At 34.0% G+C, this 17,701-nt stretch overlaps 1 protein-coding gene across 9 annotated transcripts in view; it reads right to left on the reverse strand.

Moving 5' to 3' along the window:
- Positions 1 to 17,701, reverse strand: part of EPHA5 (EPH receptor A5) — a 348,209-nt gene that overhangs the window by 121,590 nt on the left and 208,918 nt on the right. The window contains exon 7 of one of the 9 annotated variants that reach the window (XR_004283480.1): positions 14,385 to 14,815. The exons of 7 other annotated variants lie outside the window; for them this stretch is intronic. Coding sequence is in view for 1 of the 2 variants with exons in the window: in XM_032334451.1 (XP_032190342.1) it covers positions 14,769 to 14,815 (47 nt within the window). In the remaining variant the exon portion in view is untranslated. Of the gene's footprint in view, positions 1 to 14,384; positions 14,816 to 17,701 lie in introns of those variants that run through there. One more of the 9 variants, XM_032334451.1, reaches the window with a different exon arrangement.

Genomic DNA, 17,701 nt, shown 5'->3' on the forward strand with positions numbered 1-17,701 from the left:
AAGCAATTGTAAATGTTCGTGATTGCTATTGCATTTGCTAACTACTACTATTGGTGTTGATGGTGCATGGTAAATGCAATATTGTTTAATAGCAGTGAAGAAATCTATAAAAAAATCTATAGAAATCCTAAAAAAGTAAGATCACAATGGCTTGGTGGAAATTGTTTTCAACTGGGACTTGAATGATAGGATATAAATAGGTAGAAAATAAGAGATAAAAGGAATTTTAACCGAAAAAATGTCCAAAGGCTCAGATATGGAAAATATCAAAAGTGAGTAAATTACATGGAAATTAAAGATACTGTCTTCTGAATTTAAATAGTTGTTAGATCCAAAGTACTAAGGATTTTGTTAATTAGACAGATTAAAATGTATTCCAGGCAAGAAAATACATAAGCGTATGCACATGTGATCATACACTTATATCTCTATAAAATATAGATATATAGATATATAGTCTATTTACACATTTATAAAGAAACTACCATCATGAAAGTGGCATAGTAAGAGGTTGTCTCTGCCAACCTGTGCAGGGTATCTGGGATAGGAAGGAGATTGCTGGATAATAGGAGATGGTAAGAAACTATGAAGTCATTGCTTTTCATAGGAATAAAGGGAAAGATAATAAGGTAGTGATAACTTGCTTGGTCTTTTCTTAAATAAGCTGTCCTCTTTTTCTAAGGGAATTACATACAATGCTATAAGTGCTCAAACTCAAACCCTACAACTATACCCCCAGTATGCCTCATTTATGTTATAAAAAATAAACACCTACCCAGTTGAAAACGTCAAGGATATCCAAATATTAAATTGATCACGAATTAATTAGTCACAAATTAAATTGTCACAAATATTCACTGAGTCATTTCTAACAAGTTATTTTTAATTTTTCCACATATTTATTAAAATGCTACCAAAGTTCAAGGCCATGCAATCTTGCTGGTCATTTTAAACTGCCACTAAATGTTACAATGTTGCCTTCAAGCCTCTTAGCCTGGCATACAAAGACCTTGACCCTGCATTTCTGTTATCACCCCTTATTTCACTACCCTATTGGATGCATTTCAGCCAGTCATCTAGGTTCTGAGTACAGCATTTCAAAAGTCTAGAGGCCAATGGTAGAGACAATTTCTGCAGAGATATCAAAGAGGTTGGGAACTGAAATTAATTTTTAGAGTTATTTACAAAATGGCTAGTGGGTTTAGGTGAGACAAAGGAAAAGAAAAAGAAGCATGAATATTATCTCCAAATATGTAAAGAATAAAAAGAAAATTAAAAGTAAGTTGTATCCACAAGAGATTATAATAATGTGTAATTATGAAAGAGAAGTAAAGACTCAGAACTCTGAGTAGGAGGAGGCAGATAAAAAAGATTGGTTGAGATGATCCACATTATAAAGAGCTAAAATGGCCAACACTCATATACAGCTTGTATAACTCTATTCTGAATTCACGAAAATCTACTAAACCCTCACATAAAATGACTGTTGTAAATCTAAAAGTACCCTATGAAGTAGGTACCAGTATAATGTCCATTTTACACATGGGAATACAGAGGCAGGCAGAGGTTATAAATAGTGTTGGAGTTGATCAAATCCAGAGAATCTGGAATAAGAATCCACATAATTAACCACTGATACCACCGTACTATACAACACAAGTTGCATCTATAAGAGGCAAGAAAATTTGGAATACTTAGGTACATTCAGATATGTATAAGTTGTTTTATATTTCTTAAAGAAATCCTACATTTAACATTGTAGCATTGCTTAGATTTATCATATGAGTTAGGTTAGTCAATGCCCATTTTGTTTCTAAATCCTAAGATAAATGGTACACACACAATCTTTGGACAACATACAAAAGTTTTTCTTTCTCTCCCCTCCCCCATTCCTAATCCAAGTATTAAGATCAATCGCTCCTTAAAATTTGAGATACTCTAGCAATTCTTATTTACAAGGGTTCGTTGAAGACTTCTTCCTAAATTTGAGCCGAGTTATTAGGTGCTGACATTAAGTGAAATAAATACATTTGAGTTAGGAAGAAAATGCATATGACTCAATTATTAGGTAACCATAAGGCACATAACAGGGTATTTTCGCTTGTCTTCATAGCAATGGAAACTGATTATTCATGATCTTTTAAAAACTATCTTGATTTATTTTAATAATTCCAGTCACACAGTTCAATCTGTATGCAATATGTCTTTGTTAGACCACTTTCTCTTATTTTCGCATTTACCAAAAGGAAAGCAAAATGATTGGGTTGAACAATATTTAACTGATCTAGGTAAAATAAATACCCTAATGTTTTAAAAAATAGAAAATATGCTTACATTATGAGAGTTTCTGTCATGTTTGTAGCTATAGTAATATAGTGTTTTATTTCATTTATTGTTTTGCAATGCTGATGGGTTGCAATAGCTGCTTATTTCCTAGTCATCAAAAAATAATCTCTCTCTTCAGAAAAACTTGCCAGTAATTTCACAAGATGTTCTGACATCAAGTCTTCGTGACTATTACTGTAATATTTATTTATATAAAATAGAGTTTAAAGAAAAACAATTAGGGGGTGCCTGGGTGGCTCAGTCATTTCAGCATCTGCCTTCAGCTCAGGTCATGATCCCAGGGTCATGGGATGGAGCCCTGCATCAGGCTTCCTGCTCAACAATGAGTCTGCATGTCCTTCTCTTTCCCCCACAACTCGTGTTCTCATTCTCTCTCTCTCAAAAAAAAAAAAAAAGATAAATACATAAGAAGAGACTTTTGTCTCCCAAAAATTCTTTAAATTATACTTTGAAAGTAATTACTTTCAATTTCAGAAATGTTACCATTAACATAACATAACATAACATAACATAAGCATCATATGGTGCTTATACACAGTCAATGTGAATATTACGAAGAAAGTTCTACATAGATGTTATCAAACAATCTGAGTACAGGTTTTCTCTGGATGATTAATTCAATAAAAAGTCTTTATGATATATAAATGATTCACTAAGTGGGGAACATTGTGAAGAAAAAAAAAGAGGAGATTCTAGAGAGAAGTCTGAGACTTTATTGAACTTTAGTACTATGTCTATAGTAGTAATAATGATGCTGAAAAAATAAGATTATGGAAAATATATAAATCTATTGTTTTTATAATATTTACTAATATTTTTCTTAAATCTTTGCAAAGAAAAACAAACGTAAAGTGGAATTCTCTATTTCTGTCAGAAGAAATATTAATTTATTATCGATTGTTTTATAATATAAAAACATACTTCAATTAAATGAGCTCTTTCTATTGTTATTCAATAAGTATTTCCAGCAGCTCTTTTTGAGACACATTAATGTTCAGGTCAGACCTTCAACTACCAAGTTCATAGATCCCCAGTCCCTTTTAAAGCTATGGAATGTCAAAAGACATCATACCAAATCTGAAAATCACAAATCAAAAGCTTATTACTCACCCAGGCATATGTAAATCAAGAAGTGTCTTTGGGGGAGAGAGGAGTACCACCCAATGAGGAGGGCTCTCAATTCTGGGAGGAGAGAGAGGAAAGATAAAAGAGGGAAAGCCTGGTCTCAAGAACCATTTCTGGTGGCCCATCTCACTGTGGTGTGTTTGGGGTGGTAGTCCGGAGAGAAAGATGAAAGGAATCTGATGGTTGCCTTGTGTGCAACTTATAAAGTACAATAGAAGCAAGTAGGGCTGAGGCTGTTGTCTATCATCTGCCCAGACCTTTATTAATTGTTCATCCAAATGTCATTTCACTGTGAATTACTTATTGCTTCCAAAATTATTTCTCCACAATTAAAGTATCAAAAGTATATTCACTGTACCATATATAAAAAGTTAACAATTTTGAAGTCAATAATGCTTGTCAATATACTGGCTTATTGATTTTCTAATAATTTCAAGTTACCACATTATTTATACCATTAGCACATTCTAATACTCCACTATAAAAATGAATAATGTGGAGTAATTAATTTAAAAATGCAAATGACCAATAAACATGAAAAAAGTGTTTTGCTTCACATAGACGTAAGCAGCACTCATCCAGTTGGCAAAATTAAAAATAATCTAAAATCATCTTATATTGGGGCGCCTGCGTGGCTCAGTGGGTTAAAGCCTCTGCCTTTGGCTCAGGTCATGATCCCAGGGTCCGCGATCCAGGCCCGCATCGGCTCTCTGCTCAGCAGGGAGCCTGCTTCCTCCTCTCTCTCTGCCTGCCTCTCTGCCTACTGTGATCTCTATCAAATAAATAAATAAAATCTTTTTAAAAAATAAATAAATAAAATTATCTTATATTATTAAGGGTATGAGAAAGCCAATACTTCCATAGTTCATTTGTAAAATCATAAGCTTTTTTGTTTCATTTTGTTTGTAAAGATTTTATTTATTTGTCAGAAAGAGAGCACAAGCAAGGGGAGGGGCAAGCAGAAGGAGGAGCAAGCTCCCTGCCTAGTGCCCTCTGGATGCCAGGACCCTGAGATCATGACCTGAGCCTAACACAGATGCTGAAAGAACTGAGCTACCCAGATATCCCTACAAGCTTTTTTGAAAAATAAGTTTATAGTATTTACTTAAGTTTAAAATACACATATCTAGATAAATTTATCTTTACCACTAGTAAACATAAATTAATGCTTACTCTACTAAGAGGGAAAAATAAAGAGATAAGTGGGAAACAATAAAGAAAGGGAGAAAGGAAAGAAGGAAGAAATGGAGGTTGAAGGAGAAAAAGTGCAATCTGGATGACATAGAGTAGTCCAAGTATATCCATCCTGCGGAAAACACTACAACTGCTAAACAGAACAAAGTAGGTTACATGAAAATACTGACTTGGAAAGGTCTGCAAAAATTGTCGAGAAAAAAAAGAAAGAAGCCTGGAAGATTTGGAAATATCAAGCTGAAGAGTGAAAATCTTTCTCAATTCAAAAATACGATCCAGGCTAAGTAGAGTAATTATCAAGGAAAACTGCCAGCTAGCCAACTGGATTGAACTTGACTATATCTTTGTTGTAAAAGATGTATGATCTTTTTATTCAAACAGATGTAGAACTTTCACTTTGTGCCAGGACTACTAGGCATTTTACATGGATTACTTAATTTAGTGTTTCATAAACCACCTGATTATCCCATAGATGAAGTAAAAATTCCTAAGTAAAATGTCCAGTGTCATTCCACTTGGGAGCATGCAGTCTGACTACAGAGATTTACTCTTAACCTCTATGCTATCTTGACTCTACAGATCTTTAACTGAGTGACTTGTGTACACTGTGTGTGTGTGTGTGTGTGTGTAAGAACTCGGCCTACGAATGTATAGATAATCATACATACTCAGACATTCAAATGATAGTAGTTATTCTGTACTCTATATAAATACAGTTCTTTTTGTAAAACCTGAGTTCTAGAAATAATAGAGCAGAATAAAATTAAATATTCCTGCCACAACCATATATATATATATATATATATATATATATATATATATATATATATATATTTTTTTTAGCAATAGCAGCAAGAAATTTTTTAGCTACATTGTGTCATCTGAAAAATCGTTGTTATTTGGCAATTCCCTGTAAGGCAAGAAGAGCTGTGAGGCAGAGGAGGGTAAGTGACTCGTCTGTAGTCACACAGTCACTGCCTAACACTGGGGATGACAACTCACAAGTCTCAGATCTCTACTGAGTTCACCAGATCACGGACATTTATCCAGTGAACTTCAGAAGTTAGAAACCTTTCAAGTTCCTATTTGAACAAACTATATTTTCCAACAGTTCTTTTCAAAGAACAATGCTAGAAACCTCAAAACCTCAGCAACTTGCTTTTTAGAAGAGCAAATCAGAAATGTCAGGTGTAGTGGATGAGAAGGTCCTGCTGCAGTGTCCTGGGGTTTGCCCTAGTTATTTTCAACTCGTCTAGACTGAGACGCTCTACTTCGCAGTGGTGTCTGCTTTTCATTAGCTTTTTTTTTTTCTTTTTTTTTTTTTTTTAAGGGTATCCATATATAAATCTTGCTATCTGAATTACATAAAGCTGACCAAGTTTTCCTAAACTCTAAATGAAGTTTCTCTGCACGAAATTACTATAATTGAATTCATTGGGGTTCAATTAGAAAAATAGAAAAAAAAAGCATACTAGATATTTCAACAGAGGGAATTTAATTTAGGAAGTTGTTTACACTGGTGTAGGCATATTAAGTTAGATTAAAAAAGGAAATATTGAGGTAACCCAGGGACAAGAACTACATAAGGAGCTGTCATCCCTACATCAAAGAAAGGGAAAATTGGGGGATATCAGAACCAGGAACTTGGTTGCTGCTGGTATGTCAAATGCTTGGAGAGTAGCTCTGGAGGCTGGATTTGGGAATGCCTACAGAAGTTGGAGGTTGGAAACAACTGCTATTGTGGAGACAAAGAATAATGACTAGGGAAGCAATGCTTGATACATCAAGCAAATGAGAAAGATAACTCTCCCCTCAAATGTCTCCCAAGCCCGCTTTTTTGTCTTCAGTTGATGGAGTCTGATGGGAATCCATTGAAGGAGTCTGGGTCTCAGCCCTAGCATGGCACAACTGACAATAGTAAGGTGGAATTCCAGTAGAAACAAAAGTTTAATAGTTAATTTCCCTTTAAAAACACTTTGTGTTTCTAGACTTCTGGGGTGTGAGTGTGTGTGTGTGTGTGTAGGGAAGGTAGTGATGGGTACACACCTATTGTGTGCAGGTTGTCTATAGGTTTGAATTGTACAAGAACAATAAACATCTCTTAGTAACTGGTTTTTGACTTTTAGTTGAAAGTCTTTCCATGGTTGACTTGTATATGAAATAATAACTTACTCATGTGGCCACCAACTAATGAGGCTGTGAATGTAATGGAAACAGTTTCAGTTTTTTAATAGTACCAAACAAACTTAAATTCCAGATCCACCACTTTCTAGCTGAGTAATTCGGGACAAGCTACTTACCTCTTCTTAACCTCTTTTCATTTCTATAAAATCAATTTGGTATCTATTTTTAAGTTGTTACAAAGATTAAAGATACATATTTATATAATCTAGCCAGCACCTCTTACACAGAAATGCCCAATTACTTATTACTTATTATTATTACTGTGGATACTAGGCACTTCTATTTGAATCTTATTTAGTCTTCATAAAATTTCAGTAGTAAAGAAAAAATCAAACTCTATTGAATACTTACTATGTACACAACACAGATTGAAGATTTATAGACCTGATCTTTTTTATAACTATGATATATTTGGTCTTGTTTTTCCAAAAAAGAAAAATTAGATTTAGACAGTTGAAGTGGTATGCAATTCTGCACGGTTATCATTAGAAGCCGTTGTGGTTTTGTTGTGATGGTGGTCATTGTGTTTTGTTTGTTTTCTGATTGTTTTTATTGCAGGTCTAGAAATAATGCATTTACTAGTTTCATTGTCATGAATTTAGATGAAATGGATGGTGTACAACCAGTAGATTCACTTTTTCATTCTGGTCCAAACATACATTTTATTTGCTTTGTTTTTCTTGACGCTATTGCTGATATTTATCTTCTCTCTTGGTAGCTCTACCATAGACTTCCTTGGCCACCTCATCACTACTTATTTAAAAAGAAAACAACTCCAATTACTGATACATTTGGGTTAGTTGCTTTTAGGAGTATTTGCATTTTTTTCCCCAAAGCTCAAAATTCTTCTACCCTTAGAAATTTATTTAGCCCACCAGAAAGTATAAAAAATAGGTCTTTATGTTCAATTTTTTGTAGGGAATAGATTTTATTTGTGAGCTAATTCAGAAAAGCAGGTAAAGAAATAGGGATTGGTTTTAGAAAATTTGCATCCTTGGGGCGCCTGGTGGCTCAGTGGGTTAAAGTCTCTGCCTTCGGCTCAGGTCATGATCCCAGAGTCCTGGGATCAAGCCCTGCATCGGGCTCTCTGCTCAGAGGGAGCCTGCCTACCCCTCTCTCTCTGCCTGCCTCTCCACCTACTTGTGATCTCTGTCAAATAAATAAATAAAATCTTTAAAAAAAAAAAAAAAGAAAGAAAGAAAATTTGTATCCAGCTCTCAATTTTGCTGTTTTATCATTAATCCGTACTTCTAATAAATAAAATACTTTGTTTTTGTTTTTTATTCTCTTTCTACTTTGCAAATGTTTCTTACTTTCCTTGCCCAGGTCTGGGGTACATATTTTTATACATTATCAATAAGCAAAGACTGTGGTAAATTTAAATCAATCTTTTATTGAAATCCTTTTTAGTGTTTTGATTGATGACTTAAATTGTGGTATACGTACACTTTAACTTTCATACAAATTATTCAGAATAGCTGAACATTTCTTCTTTTAATGCAGTATGTGGCTATATTATAATTGAATGGACAAATAAATACATTAGTGTTTTAAGACATCAAACAATATTTAATCCATTTAACTATAATTGTGGAGGAGTGTTAATAACATGGATAGAAGTTAGTTTAAAAACAAATAGTGAGGGGCACCTGGGGGGCTAAGTCGGTTGAGTATGACTCTTGATTTCAGCTCAGGTCATGATCTCAGGGTTCTGGGATCCAGCCCTATATTGGTCTCTGTGCTCAGCAGAGAGTCTGCTTGCGCCTCTCTCTCCCTCCACTTATGTGTTCTCTCTCTCAAATGCATGAATAGGTAAATAATCTTAAAAAAAAAAAAAAACCCAAAAGATGAATATCAAGGACTTTCAAATATTTCTGCTGTATGAGCATATTTTTTTTAAAGATTTTATTTATTTATTTGACAGAGAGATCACAAGTAGGCAGAGAGGCAGACAGAGATAGAGAGAGAGGGAAGCAGGCTCCCTGCTGAGCAGAGAGCCTGATGGATGCGGGACTGGATCCCAGGACGCTGGGATCATGACCTGAGCTGAAGGCAGAGGCTTAACCCACTGAACCACCCAGGTGCCCTGTATGAGCATATTTAACTGATTACGCACCTTCCTGGGTAATGAAGATGCCAACAAGATTGTGAACATTCTCAAGGAAATTTATCATCAAGAGAGCTAACTACATCTGAAACTGCTGCTTTGCAGACCAAAATTTCAGCTCTTCCATAAAGAATTAGCCATAAAAAATGAAACATTAATATATGGGAAGTAGAAGTTCATCATTTTTTATTACAAGCAGTTTTCACTTTGCCACACTACATAGAATATGTGTACTCCAGCTTTAACTTGAATTCATGAAAGAAGTGAGTTGTGCCATCTAAAATTTTAGCATTTTTTTCCCTGTAGATCAGTGGAGCATTCATATACTCAGTGACCTTCTCCTTGCTAGAGAACACTCACTACATTCATCATTCAAACTAACAAAAGAATTAATGTTCTTGTACAAAAATATTAATCTTAGTTCACATGGCTGTGCTTCAAATTCACTACTTCAAATCCATATAGAAGTACGTGGCAAATAGCAAGACTAGCAATTTCTTTAACTCTTCTAGTAGTTCAACTAATGGAAATGCTTGAAATGCCTATTAAATACTTGAGTCCATTCTGAAATTTAACATTCAAAGCGTCCTACCGTCTCTGTTACCATTTTTATGTAGACCAATACCATCTCTCCTGGATCCTGCAATACCTTAACTGGTGTCCCTATATCCACACTAGCCACATAGTCAATAGCTATAAAGCTGTCAAATTGATCTCTGTAAGACTAAATTCAGATCATGCCAATCTTCTGTCTAACATACTCATGATATTTTTAATAAGATAACAAAGGCCCAACATGACTTACAAGGCTTCTGATGAATATAGATGTTTGCTTATTTAAATTGTATTTGTTGTTTGTTAATTGATTTCTAAATATATTTACTACTGTCAACTTTATTATAGTAGTACAAATTTCTTTATATGGTATCTACTAGTGTAAGGCCCAAAAAAGGCCTATATACAATACTTAAAATTATTTACAATAATAATTCAGAGAGAAGTTATTTATTCTGTCATTTATTCATTTGCTTATTTAATAAATACATGTTTTTTTGGTAGGAACTTTGATGAGTATTAGGACACCACAGCATAAAAAGAAGACTCAGTCATTACCTCACAGAACTTAGATACTAGAGAGGGATACAGACGAGTAAAAAATGTTGTTTTAACGAGCACTGTGGGAAGTAACTATAGTGGTTTTATGATAGTGTACCATGGAAACACATGCATCAAACACCTCTTCCAGATTTGGAGAATCAGGCAAGTTTCCCCAAAGAAAATGATTTATAAATCAAGATATGAATATTGTCCAGATATAAGCTATTTAAAAGAGTATAAATAATTTCTTATGGCCCAAAAAACATTATGTGTGTGTGTGTGTGTGTGTGTGTGTGTGTGAGAGAGAGAGAGAGGGAGCATATGATGTTTCAGTATGGCTGTAACACTAATTATGAAATGAGAATGAGACTTGAGGCTAGTGAGGTAACAGGGACAAATGACATAGAACCAATAAACTATACTAAGGAGTTTGAATATATCTAACCAAGTGGGGATATTTGATTTATTTATCTAAAGCCAACTGGGGATATTTGCTAGTTATAATAAAGAGTAATATCATCAAGCCTGCATTTTAAAAAGCTTACTTTATTTCCATGGAAACAATGCATTCATATTGTGTGGAGGGAGTAGTAAATGCATTAAGAGGTAACAGTTGTCTCCACTCATATATTTGTGGTTGGGCAGAGACCATGATCCTTAGATATTCCAAACACTTCTGCAAGTAAATAAACACTATGACATTCAATGTAATTCAGCCACTATTATGGTTGATGTCAAACAAATTTATGTCTCCTTTCATCTCAGTTGTTATTCTGAAAAGAGGGGTTTTGGAGGAAGTGCCTATGATAGTTAGATCAATAGATAGACTATATACGTATATATTCTAATTCTGTAGGATGGACTTGAGAGTGACACAATTTAATTGTTTTTTCTTGAAGCCAGAAGTTGATAAAATCTAGAAGACTGCTAAATCTTGCTAAATGTTATTTTTCCTTAGACAAACTTGAATCAAAAGTGTACATTCATGGGGCACCTGGGTGGCTCAGTAGGTGAAATGTCTGCCTTCAGCTCAGGTCATGACTCCAGGGTTCTGGGATCAAACCCAATGGCAGGCTCCCTACTCAGCGGGGAGTCTGCTTCACCCTCTGCCCCTCCCTTTGCTCATGTTCTCTATCTCAAATAAATAAAATATTTAAGAAGATGTACATTCATGACTCATTTTTGCCCACACAGTTGAAAAAGCTGACTTCTTTGCTACAGACAATCCCATTGACTTGTGAAAAGCAAAAGATTGGACACAAAGGGAACTAAAAAGTTATTGTGAATTTCTGGTATTCCTTGAATAAATTGATCCTTGTCTTGCAAGGAAAAGACAGACAAAGGAAGAAGACTGATCCAAAGTAATTAAGACAAAATGACAAATATTTAAAAATGACCTGTTAAGAAGGAACAGACACGGGAGACATAATGATAAAAATCAGAATTTATCTAACTTGAGTTTCAAAAGAAGAGAGCAGGAAGAACCACGAGAAGACAGGATTTGAAGAAACAATGATGACCAATTTAGGAAACAGGCAAATATCATATATCCTCATCTCACCAATTATAATGTGTTTTAAGAACTATAAATGAAAATAATCTCAACATTACTTTTATCATATGGAAACTTAAAAAAAAAAAACACACACAAACGTTAAGAAAAATTGTAAGAGATCCAGAGAAGAAAAGAAGATAATCCTCAAATAAACTAGAATTTATACTGAAAACAGTCTATTCCGCAGAATCAGAAGTAAATCCACAGCAATGAAAATCAAATATATATATATATATAGAGAGAGAGAGAGAGAGAGAGTCAACATATGGCAAAAGCAGACAAGAATCACAAGCCCTACTACCACCAAAAAAAAAAAAAAAAGAGAGAGAGAGAGAGAGAGAGAGAGAAACATCACAGATTACTCTAGTTATTATAACTATCACATTATAATTACTATGAATAAATGAAGTGTAATAGTCTGGGGAAAGAGCTATGTGTATATGAGCACATTTATATTACAGTAGCGTTATTAGAAGTCCATAAAGAGGGTGAGACTACCTTGTAAAGACTGGGGTTGTAATGCTCTAAGCCAAGAAACTATCAGAAGCCAGGAAAGAGGCCTAGAACAGAACCTTCCTTACTACCCTCAGAGAGAACATGGTCCTTAACAACACCTTGATTTTGGAATTCTAGCCTTCAGAAATGGGAGACAATAAATTTCTGTTGTTAGAGTCATTGAATTTGTGGTACTTTGTTAGGTCAATCCTAGCAAACTAACACAGGTGTCGACATTAGATAAGTTTTAAAAGCATAATAAAAGCAAGGTGTTAATGGGTGCCTAGGTGGCTCAGTTGGTTAATCATCGGACTCTTGATTTTGGCTCAGGTCACAATCTCAGGCTTATGAAATGGAGCCTTGCATCTGGCTCCATGCTCACACAGCAGGGAGTCTATTTGAGATTCTGTCTCCCTCTCTCTTTGCCCCACCACAAATAAAGAAAATAAATCTTAAAACAAAAACAAAAACAAAAACAAAGCAAGATGTTAGAATCTACAACATCAAGCATGAACCCTAACATAAGCTATAGGTTTTGGGTGATTATGATGTGTTACTGTCGGTTTGTCCATTGCAACAAAAGTAGCACTCTGGAAGGTGATGTTGATGATGGGAGAGGCTGTGCATGTGGGGGGGTAGGGGGTACATGGGAATCTTTGTACCTTCCTCTCAATTTTGCTGTCAACTTGAAATTGCTCTAAAAAATTAACTCTGTAAAAGAAAAATGTCATGTATTTAAATTTTAAAGTAGGCATTTTTTTCATTGATGATTATATTTGCAGCAAAAGTACAAAGCACACATGCAAACAGTATACACACACTCGAGGGTCATGGTTTCTTTTAGGAAGAAGTTGAAGGAGAAAGAATGGGAATCAATTTAACTATAGAATTTTTAGCATCCTTTTCTGGAAGTGAAAGAGGATTTAAACTAATGAGAGGAAATGTTTCTATATATTTCAGCTTATTTTTAAGTACTTTAATTCATTTATATACTTTTGCTTCTTTGAATTGGTTCACCATTACAAATTACTACAATTGAAAATGAAACACAGAGCACTATTATTCTACATTTTAATATTCGGTGGACCTTGATCCATAAGCCAGTATTTCATAAGCAAAGCCACTGTAGCCATTACATGGAGGGACAGATATATAGAACAATGAAAAAAATCTAGCTGTCATTTGTATTACTTGCACATTCAAAGTAGAATGGAACATGTGTGATCATGTGAAATATTAGAAATAACAACTTTTCTCCTTCAATTATGAATTATATGAAATTATTAAATTTGGAGGTAATTATTACAATATGGGTCCAGTGTTTGAATTAAAAATTGACAGTGATATACTAACAAGTCAATATACTTTCCTCACCAGAATGAAGTCACCTATGTATTGATTTCTCCATTTAATTTCCCAGGCAATTAATTTATCACTTTCTAACCTCAGAAAAGAATATAAAACTCCTTAAGAAATTCAAAATAATTGCGACAAAGAATCCTTCAGTACAAATTTTAAGTTACTTTTTTCCTTGTCTGTTCTTTGACCTAAAATTGAAACACAAGTAGTGCTTTGCCTCCTTAAGTATAACTTTATATAATCTTATGTGTATTCATGCATGAGGGAAAAATATCTTTCCCCTTTTTGACTAATGCCTGAAGCATGAACAGTGAAACCTTATTCCTACTGCAGACCTCTAATGATACTTCAAAGACTTACAAAACACCCCAGAGGCTGTTCAGAAGTGCCCATCCTCCCATGATGAGGCTGGGCTAACAGAACAGGTGGCTTCAGTCATTTTGTATAAGTAGCTTCTTTCTAGGAGATATTTTGTATCACATGCATTGACTACTCAATAGTAACTTTAAAAAATTTTTTAAGAATAATTAAAGAACAAAAAAGGAAAACCATATTTGTTCTTAAAGCATTTTCCTAAGTATCTTCAAATCATTTTTTTTAAAGATTTTATCTATTTATTTGAGGGAGAGAGCTCAAGCAGATTAAGAAGGCTCCCTGCTGAGCAAAAAGCCCTATAAAGGTCTGGATCCTGGAACTCTGATGAGGGGCCCATCCTAGAACCCTGGGATCCTGGCCTGAGCCAAAGGCGGATGCTTAACTGACTGAGCCACGCAGGAGCCCCATCATATATTTTTTTCTATAAAATAAAATAATTTGGACAAAATTCTAACAGTACCATTCTACTGCATTTTAATCACAGTTTACAATCCCAAATAGCCATCAAAATAAACACTTTCATTTTTGTTAGCTATTAATTATAGCAGATTCAAGGTGTATTATTTCAAAGTTACATAAAATATATATATTTAAGAAACATAATTCTGGCACCAAATATGACATCCAAAGGATAGACTGACACTTTTTTAATAACTGAATTTATAGCAAAGAAACAACTAAACAACAATATAGGACAAGAATCAAATCAAATGTATTTCTGAGCACGGTAAAATTATTTTATCAAAAGCACTTTTGGCAACTTTTCATAACTATAGTCAAGAGCTTTTAACATTGAATTTGTCTCCCCACTGAATAGTAGCATTAACACAGCAAGACTTCTAGCACAGTCATAGGAGGCCTGATATTGTGGTCAGGTGCATATAAATAAGCTATTTCAGATGTTCATGACCGATGGTGCTGTGTTGCCAATTAAGAGAAAAGATGAATGTGACCAGGAATGGGAGGAGTCTGAAAACCTGCAGGAGGAAACAGGTACAAGATACTCAGAAAACTGCTGCTGGGAGGAGCTTTATTTTATTATTTTATTAAAATAATATTATTTTATTATTTTATTATCTTTTTCTCCTATAAGTTTCCTACACAGTTGTATTATTTTTTTAATTTAATAAAATTTTCCAGCTTGAATCAAGTATGATTCACAGATAGAAGTTGTACATATTAAAAGTGCACAACAATGATGTTTTAATATACGTAGACACAATCACCATAATCAAGCTAATTAAATATCACAAAATCGTATTAGTTTGAAAGTCAAAACTCATATTCATTTCTTTAAAATAGTTTTATGGGTGAAGATATTTGAATAGGTGAGTACAGGAAATCTATGCAGTGAATTTTTTAGAATCTTTAGGAAAATGAACTAGAGAAAAAAAAAAACCCATTGAAAGTTTCATGCACCTCTAACATTTATTCAAAATGATGTTGAAAATATCTATATATTTTTCTGGTGATATTTTTTTTTTTTTTTTAACCAGTTCATGATTGCTACTTAGTGTAGCAGGAGTTAAAATTTATAATCTATTTCTGTACAATTCTTTGATCCAAGAGAGATTAATACATACTGCTTTCTACATGAGATATTTAACTTCTACAATAAATATCAAATAGATTAATATGCCTATTCTTGAAGTAAATAAAAATGTTATTCATATAAAAAATTAATGCCAACTTGTGAAAACTTATTGCATAGTATTTTTCATCAATTTACATACACACACACACACACACACACACACACACTGAAACAGTTGGAACAAGAATAGCTATTTTAAGTAAGCTTGTGACAGAGACAGATCATTGTTTAAAGCAAAGTATATTAGCTGGCTCAGCTGAAACACAAAATATAACAAAATAAATAATAAATATTCCATGGCTGTGGGAATTCATAAATTGAAAAACAGACAGTAAAGTTTTAATGTCTACACACTCAAACCAATAGTGTCATTTTCCCCGAATGCAAGCAATAAAACTAACATGAGTGAGTAATGTTTGTGTTTAAATTGAAAGGAGTAAAGCAGAAATGATGAAGAAATTAGAGTGATCAATAGAGTAACAACCAAAAACAGCTTTTGCACTCTATTAATTCTGTATTCTATTTAGCATCTACATATTTTGGGTGTAACAGATTTTTTTTTAAACTAAGAAGAAGAAAAAAAAAATCCCCCTTCAGAAAAGAAGAAAGTTGTGCTGAGCTGGTCAACATTATTTTTCTTTCCTAGGTTTTCCATTCTCACTGAGTAATAGTTTCCAAGGACTCTTTTCTCCAATCTTTGTCCATATAAACAATGGTTCTACTAACTTAGAAAAAATTTTTAAAAGAAAGCTTGTGGTAATAAATGAGCATAACTTTTTGAACTGTAATGAGAAAAAGAAATGTTTTCTTTTCAAATGCCTCTGCCTTCCAAGTAACTCTTATGCATTAAGTGCAATATTGTGTTCCATGGTTAACCTTTTTCTGATACTCATAACAAGCTATTTTTCTAACTTTTTCTATATCAGCACACCTGGAAAATTATATGTTTTTTAAAAACCTAATTAAAATAGTGGAGAAAGATCATTTGTCCTTAAATTGTTTACATGTGGAAATTACAATACAAAATTAGTAGAGCAAAACTGTACACAAATACTAAATATTCCACTGAGTAATGAGATTTTTAAATATGTCTGATTTACCTATTATCTACCTTTCTTTCCAAAATATGTGAAAACATATTGACAATAAGATTTTTAATTTTCTGCTCTTCACATCAATGAAATTTACCTGGAAAAGCACAGAATTTTCAAAAAAAAAAAACAAAACAAAACACACCAAGAATTGGAAGAATAATATTTATTAAATTTATTGAATTAATAGTGATGAGGGAACAGAAGGCTGGCTGAGGACAAAGCAAAAGCTGACACCCTCCAACTTTCCCCCACCCCCACTCCTGGGTGACCCGTCTGTGACCTTCTTTAGGAATCTCCCACCCACCTTAATGTTAATACCTTGCTAGAGGGCAAAACAACCTTGGCAATGGCCAGGCCTCCAGTATCTGGTATCTTTGTAGACCCTCTTTAGCACATGAAAGTTCTGTTGAAACCTCCCTTTTCCTTACCTCCCCCCAACTCCAGGGTGCATAACCTGCCACCCCTCACAACCCCCGGGCAGCAGCTCTTCCTAACCCATGGGTCCTGTCCCCATGCTTTAATAAACCACCATTTTGCACCAAAGATGTCTCAAGAATTCTTTCTTGGTCATCAGCTCCGGACCTCACCCCACCGAACCTCACGTGTATTCTAGAACTTCATCAATAGTATCTAAATTCAGATTACCCTGAACAGTATTCTTACCTGTCAGAAACAGCATGGTTTTTCCAAATACCATCAAATCATAAAATGCTCTAGATTGTGTAAACTGACAGGTGTGTAAGATGTGGCATTTTCAAGGCAAAGCTTGGCCAAAGTGATTTAAAATTTTTTGAGACTTGAAAAAATTTTGAATTAAAATTTATGTATAAAAAAGAAAGAAAGAATGAGAGAGGGGTGGAACATAATGATTTGATCAGCTATTAGGCCATCAAACCGTTACTAATTTTGGTCATAGAATTGTGCCTTAAGAACTTGATGTAAGCAAAGCTAAATTCTAGTGGTGGTAACATCTGTAGGCAATCATTTAAGTAAAAGTTCTCTGGTTTGCTAATTATTGCTCATGGTTCCTGGGCATTTGCTTATTAATGAAAAACTGTAAGAACATTTTTAATCTCATGTATTTGATTACAAAAAAATGGGAGCAATAGAAGTGCTGAGGATAAAAGAGACACAGTTGTTGAGGGAAAAACAGAAAAAAAAGTTAAAAATGATCA

Source organism: Mustela erminea, chromosome 2 (genome assembly GCF_009829155.1).
Source record: "Mustela erminea isolate mMusErm1 chromosome 2, mMusErm1.Pri, whole genome shotgun sequence".
Classification (NCBI taxonomy): domain Eukaryota; kingdom Metazoa; phylum Chordata; class Mammalia; order Carnivora; family Mustelidae; genus Mustela; species Mustela erminea.